We start from the raw sequence: 17,320 nt of genomic DNA, 5'->3' as shown, positions 1-17,320 counted from the left end.
GAGACCTCCCAGTGGCCAGGGAGCTCTCCCAGCCCAGGGTGGCAGCTGACCCCCTCCTGGGAATGGTGCCTACCATGAGCGCAGCAGACCCAAGCCAGGGTCTGTCCCGCGGGTGCCTGTGTGGCCAGGCTGGGTGACCACCAAGGAGGCCTGGGCCAGGGGGCTGCTCTGGGGTCATGGCCCAGGGGGGTACCCCAGGTGGGGTCGGTGGGGGAGGAGCTGCTTGTGTACCCGGGGTCTGGAGCATGACTGCCCTCAGAGCCATCACAAAGCCCAGCGCTGGCCGTGATTGCAGTCCAGGTGCTAGGCCTGTGAGGAAGGACTGCAGGCCCCACACCTTCAGGCAGGCCAGGCTGCATGGACCTGCAAGGAGGGCACTGAGGAGGGCAGGGAGCCCGCCCCCAGGTGGCCCCTGGCCTGCACCTGTCTCCACTTTCTTGACTCCTCAGGCTGCCCAGGCTCTGGTCCTCCACTGAGTGTGGCCAACATCCCCACAGTGGGCTGGGGGCGGGGGTCCGTGCGCTGTGGGTGGTCCGTCTGACAGATGGAACGTCCTATGCGTGCAAGAGAGTGTTGTGGGTGCCCACAGCTGCACCAGAGCCTCCAGCCGGTCTCTGAGGGGACCTGCACCGGGCATGTGTGAGCCCACACTTGTGTATCTGTGAGTCCGCGAGCCTGGGTGTGCCTGGTGGGGTGCCCGGCGTGTGCGTGTGCGTGTGCACAGGTGTTCCTGATGCAGGTGGGACCTGGCGTCTGGTTGGCATGGCCCACACCCAGCTGCTGGCCCTCCTCTGGGCAGTGGGAAGGACAGTGTGTGCACTGGCCTGTAGGGTGCTTGCCCAGCTGTGGGGGTGGGTCTTGGGAAGGGGCTGACCCGCCCCCGCCACCTTCCCACACCTGCCTGCTCAGGGGAGGGAGCAAGGGACACAAGGACGGGATGACCAAGGAAGAGAAGACAGGCGGCCCCTGTGCCCCACCTACCCGCCCTGGGGACACTCTGAGTCACTCTGGAAGGTGGAGGGCATCCAGGGCCGCCCCAGTGGGTAGCCTTGGCCCCCCTGCTCCCCTACCCTCGCCAAAAGCTAAATTTACTCTTTTAATAAGAACCAGGCGTCGATGTGATTTTCCTTTTCTTTTATTAGTTCTGGGCAGAGGTGGTTGGCCTGTCCCCTGTCATCGTTGCCTCCGGTCATTTCCACGCTGGCTGGGCTGAGTGGCCCAGCAACCACAGGGCTTTCCTATTGTGGCTGAGAGGGGCTTCCTTTGGGCCAGGGGGAGTTTGGAGGGTGTCCTGGGCCGACGGAGGGGCTTCCCAGTGACGGCTGTGTCCTCCGCCCACCCGTGTCCCACGCCCACTGGTCCACATTCTTGGCCTCCCCACCCCCACCCGCTGTTCCAGGCCTTCCTGCCTCCCGCCTCCCTCCCTCTCCTGTTCCTCCCTCCCTGGGCTCTGCTCAGCCTCCCTCCTCCGGCCACCTGTAGGGAGCTGGGGAGGGTGGCTGTGGTGGCAGCAGTGGCTCAGTGCAGCCAGATGCGGGTTGAGCACTGCTGCGTGGACTGACACCTGTGGCTGTGGCGTAGACTCAGGGTGGGACTGCCCAGAGATGGAGGGTTCATGGGTCCCACCAAGCCTGCCCCTATGGGGGCCTGAGAGGGCTTTCATTCTGGGGAAGGCCCATCCTGCTTTCCATGTGGGAGGGGAGATGGGCCAGGGGCCACCCGGCCAGCTCTCCAGAATACACCAGACACCAGAGGCCACTTCCTGCCCAGAGAGGTGGCTGAGAGGCAGGGCTGGGGCGCTGGCCCTCAGGCAGGCAGGGCTGGGGTCTTGGGCTGCAAGCTGGGGTAGACTTGAGACAGGAGTGGGCCTGGACCTGCCCCCATTGCAGGTGGACAGGGGGGCAGACGGCCAGGAGCCTTGCCAGTGCTCGCCCAGCCAGTAAGGGGATTATTCTGGTGGAGGCCTGACCCTTGGGCAGTAGCTTCTTCAAGAACCTGCCCAGCCCACGTGCCCTCATGCCCAAGAGTGGAGTCAGCTAAGGCTTGCACCCATGGCCTCAGGCCCTAGCTGTGTGTCCAGCCAGAGCCTGTTGCACACCTTAGAGCCATGCACATACACCTAGTCACAGACACACCCAGAGACAAGCGTGCACTCTTGAGACACACTCCATGAGAGTCCACACACAGTTCCTGCCCAGGGATGGGATTTTAAAAATATTTATTTTTCAGTTTTCGGCGGACCCAACATCTTTATTTTTTAATTTAGTGGTGCTGAGGACAGCCCAGCGCCACACGCGTGCCAGGCGGGCGCGTTACTGCTTGAGCCACATCCCCAGCCCCAGGGATGGGATTTTTATTTGCTTTGTTTTATTTGGTGCTGGGGATTGAACCAGGGGCGCTCTACCACGGAACTACACCCTGTCCTTTTTATTTACTTATTTTTGTGACAGGGTTTCACTCAGTTGCCCAGGCTGGCTTCGAGCTTGCAATCCTCCTGCCTCAGCCTCCTGATTGGCTCAGACCAGCCCGTGCCACCCTGGCCCTGCCTACTCCTACAGCACACACTCCCCATGGGGTCTTGTGCTAGGGCTGCTAGTGGGCTCTGGTGGTGTCGGGGTGTCCCTGGGCTGTCCCTGGGATTCAAGGCCCATGCACATGCTCTCCTGGCCTGATATGTGTCACGGCCTCCCCGGCCTCCCCCACAGCAGCCTCCAGTTTCCTGGTCTGAGGTGAGGGTCAGAGTGGCCCTTCCACCAGGGCCTGGCCTCACCTGTGGCCTCTCCCCCTCCTCCTGGGCAGCCAGATGGTCAGATGCCGCCCCCGGCCTCCGAGCCGGCTGGACCTAGCCTTTCCCCCTACATTCAGTGTCCAGGAGGAGGCCCCACGTGGAAGTCCTCCCTCCATCCCCTGGAATGAGAGGAATGTGGGGCAGGGCGAGGGGTGTCTGTCCTTCCTCCTCTCCCCCTCTGCTCCCCGAGGCGCTTGGCACTTTCAGTGCCACTCATCCGGGCTGCCACACCTCCAGTCTCTCGTGGCTCCTGGTGTCCCCTGGGAGAACTAGGGACAGCTCCCCTGGGTCTGACAGAGCTGGGTGTCCCCAGGGCCTGAACAACCTTTCAGAGAGATGGGGAGGCTGGGGGGAGAGGGGAGCCTGCGCGGTGTGAGAGGGAGGGAGGGCGGGAGCTGGCGCTGGGGGGAGAGGGGAGCCTGCGCGGGTGTGAGAGGGAGGGTGGGAGCTGGCGCTGGTGGCGGGTGCAGCCGCCAGACACAGAGCCAGGAAGGCCCTTGCCAGCAGCCCGTCAGCTGGGCTTCCGGAAGCAACAGGAGCTAGAGAGCCTGGGAAGGGACTTGCTTCTCAGGAGCTGCCGCCATCTCAGTGAGCGCGTGTTTTTTTTTTTTTTTTACAACCCATTTCACAGTTTCCAGAAAGGAGGGTGCTGTGTCAGTGGCTCACGGAACTCAGAGCAAGAGCTTGTCCTGGAGCTCGGCCCCACCCATCTGCCTGCGGAGCCAGCAGCCTGGCAGAAGGGCCCCCTGGACAGGCAAAGCCCCTGCCCTGCTTGGTGGCTGGGTCCCCACAGGCCCCTGGGCAGGGCTCTGGACAACCAGTCTGACCCAGGAGGCCGACCTGGGGGCTCTGGGCTGGCACCTGGCTCCCAGGCGGGAGCCCCACCTGCACCCTCCAGCCACCCAGCCTCTGTTGGCCACCTCGGCTGGGCCCATGGGCTTGGCAAGCAGGTGGGCGGGAGGAAGGCCTGGCCCCCACCAGTCCTGCGGGGCCACGTGGGGCGCCTCTGGCTCAGCTGCTGCTGCTGTGGCCACCTCCTGTGGGCAGCTGCTCCACACAGTGGGCCTCTGGTCTAGGGCCTGGCGGAAGGGTCATGGAGATTCCCGGGCTGCCCAGGGACCCCAGCCCCGCTCTGCCCTGCGGTTCTCCCAGCCCTCCTGTTGCTGGCAGTAGCCAGGGTCCAGGTGGGACCTGTCTCCCGTGCAGGTGGGCTTGCCTGGGGTCTGGGACAGCAGGGCCTCCAGGTATGGGGCCCAGGCCGGTCAGCCGGCCCTCCGGCTTGCTGGCTTCTGGAGCCGTTCTCTCAGCCAGCCTGGCGCCCGGGCCAGGCCTCCATGGTGTCCTGGGCAGAGCCGAGGTGGCTGGAGCGGGCAGCGGAGCCTGCCTCGTAACCAGGGCTGCGAGCTGGGCAGTAGGGTCACTTGGTGGGGCTGATGTGTTGCACAGATGGCTGCCTCGGTGGCCTCCCCTTCTGGGGAGAGCCCCCTGCGTGACCTCTGTGATGAGTGAGGGAGAACCCAAGGCAGTGGCCCTGGGCAGACTCAGTGGGCCAGGACACCTCCTGGAGGACACAGGTCCACTTAACCTGGCTCACACCCGGGTCCTGCTCCCTTATCAGTCCTGTGGTGACGTGGGATCTGGGACCTGGTGGCCCTGAGTCGGCAGGAGGTGTCGACACCATGGGCGCCGGGTCCTGGGTCCTGGCCAGAGGAGCTCAGCCCCTCAGTCCTTTCCACTGCATAGGGCTCTGGCCGTCCCCTCCTGGACCGCACTCGGTCGGCAAGGATTTGGCCGACAGGAAGGAGCCTTCAGCCCAGTTCCCGGCCAGAGTTGGCCCAAGCTCTGGCCCTGGCCAGGCCCCGCGCACCAGGCTCCCAGGCAGCCCCTGCACCGGCTCTGTATGGGGTTGGCCCCTGACCAGGAGGAGGGGGCTGGGGAGGTGGCAGCCCCTGGCTCTGCTGGTTGGGCATGCTGCCACCACCCAAGTTCTTAAAGCTAGAGGTGACAATACGGGTGCAGATGCCCTGTCCCAGGCTGCCCAGGGGCTGGGCAGTCATATGGAGCCAGCAGTCCTTGTCCCCACCCTAAGGGGGCTTGCTGCCCACCAGGAGAGTGCCCATCTGGTAGGGCTGCAGAATCTGCTCGCAGGCCCAGGGCAGTGGGACATCACCCTGTCAGAGAGGGCCAGTGTGGGTGGAGGGGACCGGCAGGGCTGGGTGCTCCTGTCCAGGTGTCCTGAGGTGTGGGCCTGCTGGCTGGGCAGTGAGAGCCCTTGGCAGTGGCCGCCCTCATGGGCCAGGTCTCCCGGGGACAGGCTCTGTGTGGGGACTTCTGAGGCTCTGACAGCAGACTCAGTGCCAAGGTTGCCTGTGCCTGGGATTGGGGCGCAGGGACACCTGCTGTGACACTGGAGAGTGGGTCCCAGAAACCCTCAAGCGGAGGGCAGTGGGTCTCGGTGGCTCCTTTCTTGTGCCTCATTCTTGAACCTACTCTAGTGAAATGGAGCCCGCTGTGTGGTGGGGACAGGGGACCAGCCTTCCTCAGCAGGAAGAGGAGAAAGGAGTGCTGGTCCCCCACAGATGGCCCCGCCTGGCACCACCCCTCAGCCACCAGGTTCTGGGGCAGGGCTCCCTGCCTTAATGGGTTCACAGAAGCCAGTTGTAAAGAGACTCCCCTAGAGGGTCCCCAAGTTGGGAGACAGGCTGGTGTGGAGCACGGGGGCACCTAGTCTCCAGGGGCTCCCTGTGGGTCTCCTGCCATAGCAGGAAGTGACATGCAGCCATCTGCAGCCTGTCCCTGGCATGTTCCCTCCCTCGTGGAGCCCGGGTGGAGGGCTGGTGGGCCTGCAGGGCTGTCCCCCAAGGTCCCCCAGCAGTGGGACCCCCTCCTGGGTGGCACAGGAACAGAGGGTTAGCAAGAGCCCCTCCCAGGACCCAGATCCATCTCCTGGGTGCAGACATGATGAGACTCCACTCCTGGACTCTGGCTTGGGGGCCCAGCCCTCCTGAGCAGGCCCACCGGATGGCCCCTGGGGCTGTGGGCAGTTGGTTTGTTTCCTGTGCCCCTCAGAGCCTGGGGAGAGCACTGCTGTGCCTCAGTTTCCCTAGGTCGAAGCCCTGGGGGACTCTGTCCGCCCCCTGCCTGCCTGAAGTGTGGGAGAGCTCAAGGTGCAGGGTTCCCAGGCCCAGGTCCTGGAGCGATTTTTTCTCCAGACCTGACTTTTGGACTCGGTGGCTTCCCACCATCCTGGGGAGGAAGGGGTGGGCGGGGCTTCCCTGGGAGGGCCGGGGGTGGGAAGGCCCGGGGGACTTGGGGCGGGCCTGGGCGGGGCAGAGCGCTGCAGCTGGGCGGCCACACTCATCCAACAGGCATGCCCCCCCAGGGTCCCTGGAGCAGGGCAGGGAGGCCACACTTCCCTTCCCAGCCCTGAGTCCCCTCCCCTGGCTGGACACGCCTGTGGTCTGGCTGGGGCCCCTGGCCATCCCAGGCCTGTGGTCTGGGAAGTCCCTGGCTCCCAGGCACCTAGGGCCTGCTCTTCCTCTCTGCACTCAGAAGCCCCCTCCCCACCCACGTTCACAGACCCTTCCTCGGAGGCTGTGACTGGGAGAGGCCCCTCAGCTGCTGGGCTGCCCTGGGCGGGGAGCTGGAGAAGCACAGAGCCAGGGTCCCGTGGGGCACCCTCTCTCCTGGCCCGGCTGCCTCCCTGCTGAGTCACCCTGTGTCTGGGAAGCTCCCGAGACCAAGCCAGGCGGGATGAGGCATCACCAATTCACCAACTCCCCTGCCTCCTGGGCGGGAAGCAGCTGCCCTGACTCACCTTGGGCCGGCCTGCCACCTCCCAGTGCCCAGAGTCCCTGCAACTCTGCCAGGGCCTACCCTCCACCTCACGCCCCTCTCAATCCTGGGACAGCTCAAGCCAGGCTCGCTGCCCAGGGACAGAGGTGGCAAGGTGCCAGGGTACCCTGCCGGGGTGGGGGCTGCAGCCTAGACCACCCACCGAGTGTTCCTGCTTGCAGAGCACTCTCTGCATGTGTGTTGTGTGTGTGCGGGAGCAGCAGCCGAGAGAGACGACCAGGGAGACTCAGCCTCGTCCTGGCCGCCGGACTTGGACAGAGGGAGTAGGGTCACTGGTGACCAGGGGCAGGGACGCTGCAGGCTGGCAGGTGCACTCTGGAAGCTGGCCCAGGGCCAGCGGTGGTTCTCCATCTGCAGAGCTCCCAGCTTCCCAGGGCCATGCCAAGTGCTGGCCGGGCCCAGGAAGCCTCTGGCCACTGCCTAAGCCCAGACAAATGCTGTCTGATGCTCCATGCCAGCCTGGCCAGGGCTTGACCCTGAGCAGCCCTCAGGGGACATTAAGAGCTGACCCATAGAGTTCTGTCCTCTCTCTTCCCTCCCCACCTCCATCTTCCAGGTGTCACAGTTACTCCCCTTGCTCCCCTGGGACTGGGACACCCCTGTCTAACTAGTCAGTTAACTGGACTGAGGAGAAGGATAAAGACCCCCACTTTGGAGAAAGGCCCTGCTGCCCATGAGAGGGTGGAGACCTCTGTGCCCCCAGGGCTGGCCTGAGGACTTTGCCTGGGCCCCTACTGAGCTTGTCCCAGTGCATTACCTGAGCCCTTCCGCAGAGGAATGGACAAAAGCCTTCTGCCAGGTGCATCCGCAGTGGAGATCCTTGGGATGCCCACTGCTGTGGCCTGGGAACATCTAGGAAGGCCTGCAGGGCAGCTTATTCCCCATAGGCCCTGAGTGCTCAGTGCACTCTACCCAGCACCTGGCCAGTGATGGTGGTGGTGGAGTGGTGGAGGGGTGATTGACGGTGGTGGTATGTGGTTATGTAAGTGGTGGTGGTGGAGGTGGTGTGGTTGGTGATGATGATGTTAGAGATGATGGTGGAGGAGGTGTGGTCGTTATGGGTGGTGGTGGAGGTGGTGTGGTTGTTGTTGGTAGTAGAGGTGGTGTGGTTGTTGTTGGTGGAGGTGGTGTGGTGGTTGTTGTTGGTGGAGGTGATGTGGTTGTTATTGGTGGAGGTGGTGTGGTTGTTGGTAGAGGAGGTGTGGTTGTTGGTGGTGGTGGAGGAGGTGGTATGGTTCTTGGAGGTGGTGTGGTTGGTGGTCGTGGAGGAGGTATGGTTGTTGTTGGTGACTGTGGTGGAGGAGGTGTGGTTGGTGGTGGTGGTGGAGGTGGTGTGGTCATTATTGGTGGTGGTGGAGGTGGTGTGGTTGGTGGTGGTGACAGTGGTGGAAGTAGTGTGGTTAGTGGTGTGGTGGAGGTGGCGTGGTTGGTGGTGGTGGTGGAGGTGGCGTGGTTGGTGGTGGTGGTGGAGGTGGCGTGGTTGGTGGTGGTGGTGGAGGTGGCATGGTTGTTGGTGGTGGTGGAGGTGGCGTGGTTGGTGGTGGTGTTGGTGGTGACAGTGGTGGAGGTGGCGTGGTTGGTGGTGGTGTTGGTGGTGTTGGTGGAGGTGGCGTGGTTGGTGATGACAGTGGTGGAGGTGGTGTGGTTGGTGGTGGAGGTGACGTGGTTGGTAGTGACAGTGGTGGAGGTGGCGTGGTTGGTGGTGGTGCTGGTGGTGGTGGTGGAGGTGGCGTGGTTGGTGGTGGTGGTGGAGGTGGCGTGGTTGGTGGTGGTGGTGGTGGTGGAAGTGGCGTGGTTGGTGGTGGTGGTGGAGGTGGTATGAGTGGTGGTGTGGAGGTAGAGTGGTGGTGGTGGTTGGTGGTGCAGGGGTTCTTGTTGGTGACACTGGTGGAAATAGTGTGGTTGTTTATGGTGGTGGTGGTGTGGAGGTAGAAGTGGTGGTGGTGGTGGTGGTGTGATTGGTGGTGGTGTGGTTGTTTATGGTGGTGGTGGTGTGGAGGGAGAAGTGGTGGTGGTGGTGGTTGGTGGTGCAGGGGTTCTTGTTGGTGACACTGGTGGAGGTGGTAGTGGTGACACTGGTGGAGGTGGTAGTGGTGGTAGTGGTGACAGTGGTGGAGGTGGTGTGGTTGGTGGTGGAGGTGGCGTGGTTGGTGGTGGTGGTGGAGGTGGTATGGGTGGTGGTGTGGAGGTGGTAGTGGTGACAGTGGTGGAGGTGGTGGTGTTGGTGTTGGTGGTGGAGGTGACGTGGTTGGTGGTGACGGTGGTGGAGGTGGCGTGGTTGGTGGTGACGGTGGTGGAGATGGCGTGGTTGGTGGTGGTGTGGTTGTTTATGGTGGTGGTGGTGTGGAGGTAGAAGTGGTGGTGGTGGAGGTGGCGTGGTTGGTGGTGGTGTGGTTGTTTATGGTGGTGGTGGTGTGCAGGTAGAGTGGTGGAGGTGGTGGTGTTGGTGGTGTTGGTGGAAGTGGCGTGGTTGGTGGTGACGGTGGTGGTGGTGTGGTTGTTTATGGTGGTGGTGGTGTGCAGGTAGAGTGGTGGTGGTGGTGGTTGGTGGTGCAGGGGTTCTTGTTGGTGACACCGGTGGTGCTGGGATCAGCAGCAAAGGCTTTCCAGTCCCAGGAGGGTGTCAGTCCTAGGGCCCCCGAGGACAGGGAGGCTGAGGAACCCAGGAGATGTCGGGGCCCTTGAGGGGCGTTCCTCCTCTGATTTGGATATAGAAGACAAGCCCGGGGGGTCTTGGGGCCTGAGGAGGGCCCGTGGAGGAGGGTCCTGGGTGGTGCTGCCCTGCCCTGCCCTGCCCAGAGCGCACCTGGAACCACTGCCCAGACTCACTCTGCCTCTGTGTCCACAGCCAGCAGCCGTCTGATGGGGCATTCTCCGGCCTCCTCTTTCATGGGCAGCTTCCTCACCAGCAGCCTGGGCTCCGCAGCTGCCGCGCACCCTGGCGGCGCCCCCTCCGCCCCCTCCGAGCAGGCCTACCGAGGCTCCCACCCCGCCCCGGCCCAGGTCTGGTTCTCTCACTCCCATGAGGGTAAGTCCTGGGCCCCAGCAGCACCCGGGAGCCCGGCTGGTGGAGGCTGCCTCCCGCCAAGGAAGCCCCTTGGGGAGGTGGTAATTGGTTGGAAAGGGGGGTGGCCCTGCTAGGCACCGGTCCTGGCCAGATGTGTGTTCCAGATGGGCAGAGAGGGAGAGGTGGGGGCTGGCCAGGGAGGCTCCAGAGCTGAGGAAATGTGCACGGCAGCTGGGCGGCTGGACCGGGCTGTGCCCTCCGCCGTGGCTACACCCACTCCTCAGACTTGCGGAGGTGTGGGCTCCAGATGTGCCAGCTGGGAGGGAGGGGCAGGGAGGAGAGAGTTGTCAGCAGGCACAGGCTGCCACCCGGGGCCCTGCTGAGGACAGAGCCCCTTCCAGGCCGCAGCCTCCCGGCTCTGGGCCTGCAGTCGGTGCCTGGTGAGTACCTGTGGCTCTCACTCTGCTGGCGGGAGGGCCCCTGGAGGCCTGGGAGGACCCCGGGGCTCCTGAGGCCTTTCCCAGGTGGGGTGTGCCTGACCTCGCTCCCCAGGGTCTGCCTCACACCTTGTTGTGCAGTGGCCCGGGCCCCACCGTCCCCCACCCAGGAGCACTTGGTGTCCACTCAGCCGTGCCTTCCGCCGCAGCATGGGAAGGGTTAAGCCCCCTGGCTGGCACGCGGGAGGTAATTGCAGTTGGCAGCGGGCACGCAGGGCTCTTGCTCCTGGCACGGGCACTGCCGTAACTCAATGACTGCTGCGCTCGGGCCTCGTGTTTACAGAGCGCTGCGGACCCACACATCGCGCCGCCGCCCGCCTGTGTTCCAGGCAGGGAGATTAGCGCCCGGCACTGCTGGAAGCCAGAGAGACCTCTCTTTGTGCGACAAGAAAGGGGCTGTTTTCCAAACAGGACAGGTGACGAGTGAGGGACAGTTGTTAAAATAATCTGGGCTTTAGGCGCCGCTCGGAGTGCACATGTTGGGCAGGCGATAAGGAGCAGCTCCCTTCTCGGGTGGAGGAGAGGCCAGAGGGGTCCTGAGGACCAAGTGGGCACAATCATGTCCTTGGCCAAACCTCACCGGCACTCCTGCTTCCAGCCCTGGCTATCCCAGCAGACTCCCTGGCCAGGCGGAGGCCCAGACGCTGCAGGCATCATTCATCCCAGCCCCCCACCCCACCCACCCCTCGCCTTCCAGGCTTTTTTGTCTGCTGGGCACCTCCTGGCCACAGCATCCACCTCCCAGGATGTCTGTGGGAGGGAAAAGGGTGAGAGAGGGAGCAGGCAGGGACCCCTCAACAGAACCAGGGCCACTGAGGCACGTGGGCACTCCCTGTCCAGTGTTTCCCCTCCCCACACCAACAGCATCCCCTGGCCCAGGAGTGGGGCAGCCCACCCAGGCCCTGCACTCGGGGCAGGTGCTCCGCTTCCTCTCCATCCCACCCCTGGGAACCCTACCAGCAGGGAGGCCGTTGGTGGGTAGCACCACCTGTCCTGAGCCCCCTTCTGTCCCTGGAGGTGCTCAGAGCGGGGTGGGTACAGCCTTCAGATGGCGCCCACAACGGCCGCGCTCACTTCCCCTGTGCCAACGGCTGAGGCTGGGGCTGCCGGGCAAACCCCCACACTCAGCCCCGCCGTGGGCCCATCCTCAGCAGCACACCAAGAAGGCTCTGTCTCAGACCAGCAGCCCCCCTCTGCCAGCGGAGGGGTCCCCCCACGCTGCCTCTAAGGTTCCGTCTCCACCATCAGCATGGTCAGGGTGAGCTGGGGTGGGTTCACACCAGGAGAAGCAGGGTGTGCCCCGAGCTGCCCCCGAGCTGCCCCCGTGCTCCAGGGCACCAGGCAGTGCTGCAGACTGGCGTGGGGTAGGCAGTCGTCCTGCCGGGTTCTACTTGAGAACAGGACAGGAGAGAGTCCTGGTCACCCGGGGATCTTACGTAGACCTTCCAGGCCGTGCCTTGGTCTGCCCTCTCCATGTCCCCCTTCTGCCTTCAGCGAAGCTCCCAGCCCCGGGATCCCCTCCCGGTGGGGGTTCCCCTGCCCTCTGCTCCCCCAGAGCCACGTGGTGCAGGCGGCTGTGAGCTGCTCTGGGAGGCCGAGGCCGGCGGGCGGGGCCAGCGAGGGGCAGTCTGGCTGGCTGCCCTGGCGGCACGCCTGGCTGCTAGTTTGACTGGGTGCCAGCTGGCTCCCGCGTGCCGGGGCCTGTTTCTCAGCCGTGTGTGTTCAGGAGGGCGGGGGGCAAGGCGGGCAGGGGGCACGCGACTCTGCCGAAGAGCAGGGCCTGGCCAGCACAGTGGGCTGCCTGGGCGGTCTACTCTGAGGCCTGGCCTGGCCCCCACTTCCTTCCATGACCCCCAGGACAGGCAGGGAGCAGGTGCTGGCAAACAGTTCTTCCTGCCCTCTCTGGCCCTGGGGTCTCTGTCAAGAGCAGGAAGGCCAGGGAGGGCCAGGCAAGTGGGACTCTGGGAGGTAGCCTCAGGTGCCCCCTACTGTAGGCCGGGGGGGCCCTCAGCCAGCCGGAAGACCCCCCCCCATGCCATCTGCAGGGCAGCTGCTAGAGCGGGGGCCGGGGCTTCCTGTGTCCCTGGAACAGCTGGGGGTGCAGGGAGACACCCCGTGGTTGAAGGAGCCGCCCCAGAACATCTGGCCTGGGGCAGAGCCCGCTGGTTCAGCCCCCAGGCCTCCTAGCCCCACAGATCACCCAAGACCAGGGTTTTCACAGAGGTGGACGGCTCTGGGCACGGGGTGGGGTGGGTAGCGGAACTGGCCGGAGGCAGGGGCGAGCCCTGTCCCCCGCCTGTGCTGGGCGGGTCAGAGCGGGTGTGGGTGCAGCACAGCTGGCCCTATTGTCAGTGAGTCCCTCCCGCCCTGCCCGCCGCCTGCCTGGGACCACCCACGGGCGATGAAAGGAGATTCTGTTCCTGGGGGTGCTGGGGGCAGGAACCAAGGAGCTCTACACCAGGCCACTCTCGGTCTCTCGTGCCACCTGGAGGGGGCCATGGGCACATGCCAGTGCTGGCTGTCTGCCTCTTGGTCAGAGCCACCCCTGCCCTAGTGGCCCCTTCTCCACAGGCGCCTGGCCAGGTTCCAGCGGAGGCAGGGGCCACAGGCAGAAGCCCACGAGCATGCCCCGTTGTTCCGGATCCCACAGCCTCCTGCATCCTGCCAGCTGTCCCTCTGTCCCCTCTGTCCCCTCTGAGGCCTCAGGACTTGCCAGGACTTGGGGAGTGAGTGGGTTCCAGAGCATGTCTTTGAGAGAGACAGAGGTCCACCCATGTCCTCCCACCTTGGTGGGCCCGAGTTTCCTGTGGCCCCTCGCCCGCCCCTGGACGGGCACACTGGTGGCTGCCCCTGCTGGGCCCTTCTCCGGGGCAGCCTTCCTCTCTGGCTGGCTTCCTCCATGTGAGAATGTCCCCTGGCCCCAGCCCCTCCTTGTCCCTCCAACCCCAGCCCATGCCCACAGGGAGGGCCTGGCCAGTTGGGGAAGGTGGCCACTGGGAGCTCTGGGGAGAGCGAGGGTAGAGGGGCACGGGGAGCCGCCTCCAGACCCCCGCCGTGGCTGCAGCCCCTCCTGGTGTCTGGTCCCAGAGCCCGAGTCTTGGCCCCGTCTCTGGTCTGTGTGGAGGTGGCTCTGGGGCCAGGAAGCCCACCCATGGCCCCTGCCCACACCTGGGCGGCCACACGGTCTCAGGGCCCCTTGCAGAGCAGATGTTTAAGAGAGGGGTCTTCACAGCCCGGGGACACATTGGACCAAAGTCTCAGTCTCCCTCTGTGGACCCAGGGGTCGGAACAGCCATTCAGACGGCTGGACACGCAGCCAGGGCCCGCGGCAGTGCCATCCTTCCCTCTTGTGGTGGCTGTCGTTTGTGGGGTGTCTCCCTGGGTTGGTATCCTGGAGTCTGAGGGAGGGTCTCCCCAGCAGTGCCCCTGTACGGTGCGCGCTGGCCAGCAGGTCCCAGGTGTGAGGCGGAGTGGAAGGCGGGTGGCGGAGCTGCCGTCCAGGATGCTGCTCAGAGTTTGGGGGCCCTCACCCGGGTTGCTCTTGGCTCTGATCTTTGAGGATTCTCAGTTCCCTCCCCAGCCTAAGTGGTGGCCCCGGACCCCAGCCCGGCCAACCCAGCTGGCCTGCGCTGCTCTCGGGCCTGAGGTGCCCAACCATGCCAGCCTGGCTCCTTCCCCTGGCGCTGACCGTTCCTCTCAGCCCCAGCAGCCCAGGAGCAGGTGCTCCAACCCCAAGGGGTCTCAGGCGGCCCCCCAACACCAGAGGCTGGACTTTGACGTCTCCTGGGGGTCTGACCAGCTGGGCAGGGGGACCTGGGGAGGAGCTGCTCCAGGGCCATCTGCAGGCGCCAACGAGTGGATGGCCAGCAGCCTGCAGGCTCGCCGCCCCAGCCCTCCTGCTGGTCAGCTGTGCTGCCTCTGAGGACAGCCTCGCCCCCTCCTGACCCCTGTCGTGGAACAGACTGCAGGGACGCACACCGTGACCTGGAGTAGGTGGGAGGTCGCTGGGAGAGGGCCAGCACTGAGGTAGCGTGGGACACTGAAGCAGGTGGCAGAATCCTGAGTGACAGAAAGACCCTGCCAAGTCACAAGAAACAGGGGCCATCGCCCAGGCTCCCCCAGGCCCACCTGCCCCTTCTGGGTGGTCAGCAGGGGCCCCGACCCCAAGCCACCGCACCTGCCTTCCCCAGCTGCCCTCCTGCCCTTCTGTCCTTCAGCCCCTTCTCCCCTGGGCCTCTGTGTCCCGGGACTGGGCTCTGGCCTCGCAGCAGTGCAGGAGCAGACAGGTCAGGATAGGTGACCTTGGGGACACCTCCACTGCCCCTCCAGGCTCCTTCCCCAAGATGGCCGGGGACTCCAAGGTGGCGGGGGCGGCAGGCTTGCCACCATTCCTCTGGGGAGACGGCAGCGGCTGCAGCCTCAAGGGAGGACAGCTCGGGGAGGGAAGCCCTGGGCCTCAACCAGCAGCTCCGTCCCGGGCGCGAGCACGGGCCTGAGTGTGTGGCCCTCTGCTCCTGGGCCACCCCACCGGGGGCACGGTCTCCCGAGTTGTCTCCCTGCCCGGCCACCCCAGCCTTCCGCCTGGTCTCCGAGCAGCTGCTCTGATTCGCAAAAACCGTTTTTTATTTTCTTCCTCAGTTCAGAGAATATGCAGTGTTTTGGGGAAAAGAAAAGGGCTTTCTCACGGGGCAGGACAGACCTCTTCTCCCTGTCCCTCTCGTCCCCCGCCCCGGGGCTCCCTGCCCAGCCCCAGCTTTTCTCCTTCCTGCCCTGCCACCCCTTCCTCCTCCCCTTTACCCCAGTTCCCATCTGGGTCCTCCGAGGTTGGGGCTTGAGGCAGGCTAGAGGTTGGGAGCTGGCCAGGCCCCCGCTCCCTGGCCTGGACACCTCCAGCTGAGGCCCAGAGTGCAGGGGGGCAGGGGGCCAGCCACCCTCACACTGCCCCCACAGGCCTGGGCAGGAAGGAGCCTGCTCCTGGCCAGCTGAGAGCTACTCCCCAAGAGCCGAGCAGCGGGCGGCCAGACCCCCCAGGGGGCACAGGGAGGTCCACGCCTGGGAAACTGCGTCTGGGAAGGAGGAATTTACAGACTTCTGTTTACCAGAACGAGGCCCGTAAAACATTTAACAGCAGCCAGTGACGGGGGGACAGCTGCGCTGGCTTAACCAGCCCCCCAGGCCCTGGCCTGCTGCTCGTCCACTCCCACCCGTCCTGGGCTCTGTCGAGCCTTCCAGGGGCTGAGCTTCATCTGGGAGACATCTGCTGCAGATGTGTCCCCCACAGCAGGCCGGCAGGCCAGCCCTCAGCCTGAGCTTGTCCTCAGCAGTCCTGGCGGCTGCAGGGCCAGGCCAGGGGTGGGGCATGGTCCCCAGGTCCTGTGCTCCCAGACCTCCCTCAGCAGCCTCCAAGACAGGGTTCACCTGGACCCACAGAGTCAGAGAACGCCCAGGGCATCACCAGGGCTGGGTCCCACCAGCTACCGCCCAGTGCCCAGCGGGCACAGTGCCCGTGGGGGTGGGGGGCCACAGACAGGGCAGCCTTGCCCCTGTGGGTCCTGGAGTGCCCTGTCCCACCTGAACAGGCCACAGCTCTGCCTCCAAGGTCCTGACCCTCCCTGTCCCACCCAGAGCCCACCCACCTGGCTTGGCCACTCCTCGGCCTCAGCCTGCCCAGGGCTGCCTCTTGGCCTCTTCCCGGTGGCCAGCCATTCAGAGGTTCCCCAGTGCTGAGATAGAGTGTCCAGGCCCTGCTGGCCTCCATCAGCCCCAACAGCCAGGTAGCTCAGCCTCTGGCAGGGCAGATGGCCAGCCTTTTGAGGACGTGGGGACAGACATGGGACTGGAGAGCCGACCTGCAGCTCTGACTTCCCACACAGCGTGTCTGAGTGTTCTGTGGAGTCTGTGGAGTCTGCTGAACAGCAGCGGGCGCTATGATAGAAGATCAGGAGCCAGGGGCCGTGGGTCACGCCTGCACCCACCAACCCGGGAGGCAGGAGGATCCCAAGTTCAAGGCCAACCTCAGCCACTGAGTGAGGCCCTGTCTCAAAAAGTGGAAGAAGCCATGGGGGTGTAACTTCGTGGTAGAGAGCCCCTGGGTTCAATGCCCAGCACCAAAACAAAAATTTAAATATATATTTTTTAAATGAGCTGGGGGGACGCTGGGGATGTGGCTCAAGTGGTAGCGTGCTCACCTAGCATGCATGAGGCACTGGGTTCGATTCTCGGAATAAAATAAAGATCGTGTGTCCACCAAAAACTGAAAAATAGATATTTTTTAAAAATGTTCTGGGGTAGTTCAGTGGCAGAGGGCCCTTGGGTTCCCAGTACCAGGAAAAAAATAGACAGAAATAAAGTCGGGAAACAAAGTAAAGCAAGGTCAAGTGAAGCCGCTGCTGCAGGACTTGTCAGTAAGTTCACACCCAGAGGGGGTCCTGGTGCCTGGGTCCCTGGGGCATGAGGCTCAGGGCACCCTTTTAACTAGTGGGTGGCAGAATCCTGAGTGACAGACCTAGAACAGGTGTCCAGCCCCCTCTCCCTGCCCCTCCAGGGAAATCCCCGGGAAGCCAGGCAGTGCTAGGAAGCTCTCGAGAACTTGGGTCCTGCCCTCCGTGGGGAGGTGTGCAGTGTTGAGAGTGAGCAGAGCCCGCCCTCCCTCCCGGGCAGCTCTTCTGTGCGTGGGAGGAGCCGCTGGCAGGGTGCGTGGGGCTGGCGCTCCAAGCCTCCAGCTCACACTCTGCCCAGGGCTCCCCTGGCCTCAGCCTGCAGGGCCACCTCCAAGAAGCTGAGGCTCACAGCAGGCTCCAGGGCCTCTGCCTCATGGCCAGCCCTCTGACACTCCACCCTGAGGACATCCAGTCCAGCATGGGAGACAGACCCAGCCTGGTCTGCTTCAGGAACCCCCACACGCCGTGTAACAAATAGCATCAGCGTCTGGTCAGGGGAAGCTGGACACCTGGCCCTGGGGCCTGAGCCAGGCTGGAGGAGACCTAGGCCCCAGTCCTAGAGGCTGCCAAGGTGACGGCAGTGGGCAGGGAGAGCTGGGCAGGGGCCTGGTGGGTATGAGTCTGATGAATGCCACCCAGCCCAGGTCCCCTGTGTCCCCTGTGGACCTGGAAGGACCAGCCATAAGCAGACATTCCCGATGACTGCTGGTGGCTCTGGGCCTCCAGCTCTGGG

At 64.5% G+C, this 17,320-nt stretch overlaps 1 protein-coding gene across 13 annotated transcripts in view; it reads left to right on the top strand.

Moving 5' to 3' along the window:
* Positions 1-17,320, top strand: part of Bahcc1 (BAH domain and coiled-coil containing 1) — a 59,080-nt gene that overhangs the window by 17,203 nt on the left and 24,557 nt on the right. For 11 of the 13 annotated variants that reach the window (XM_078041446.1, XM_078041450.1, XM_078041444.1 and 8 more), the window contains exon 3: positions 9,492-9,671. The exons of 1 other annotated variant lie outside the window; for it this stretch is intronic. In XM_078041446.1, coding sequence (XP_077897572.1) covers positions 9,492-9,671 — 180 coding nt within the window. Of the gene's footprint in view, positions 1-9,491; positions 9,672-10,430; positions 10,564-17,320 lie in introns of those variants that run through there. One more of the 13 variants, XM_078041449.1, reaches the window with a different exon arrangement.

Source organism: Ictidomys tridecemlineatus, chromosome 3 (assembly GCF_052094955.1).
Source record: "Ictidomys tridecemlineatus isolate mIctTri1 chromosome 3, mIctTri1.hap1, whole genome shotgun sequence".
NCBI lineage: Eukaryota > Metazoa > Chordata > Mammalia > Rodentia > Sciuridae > Ictidomys > Ictidomys tridecemlineatus.
The sequence above is the reverse complement of the archived record's forward strand: the minus strand, read 5'-3'. Positions and strand labels throughout refer to the sequence as shown.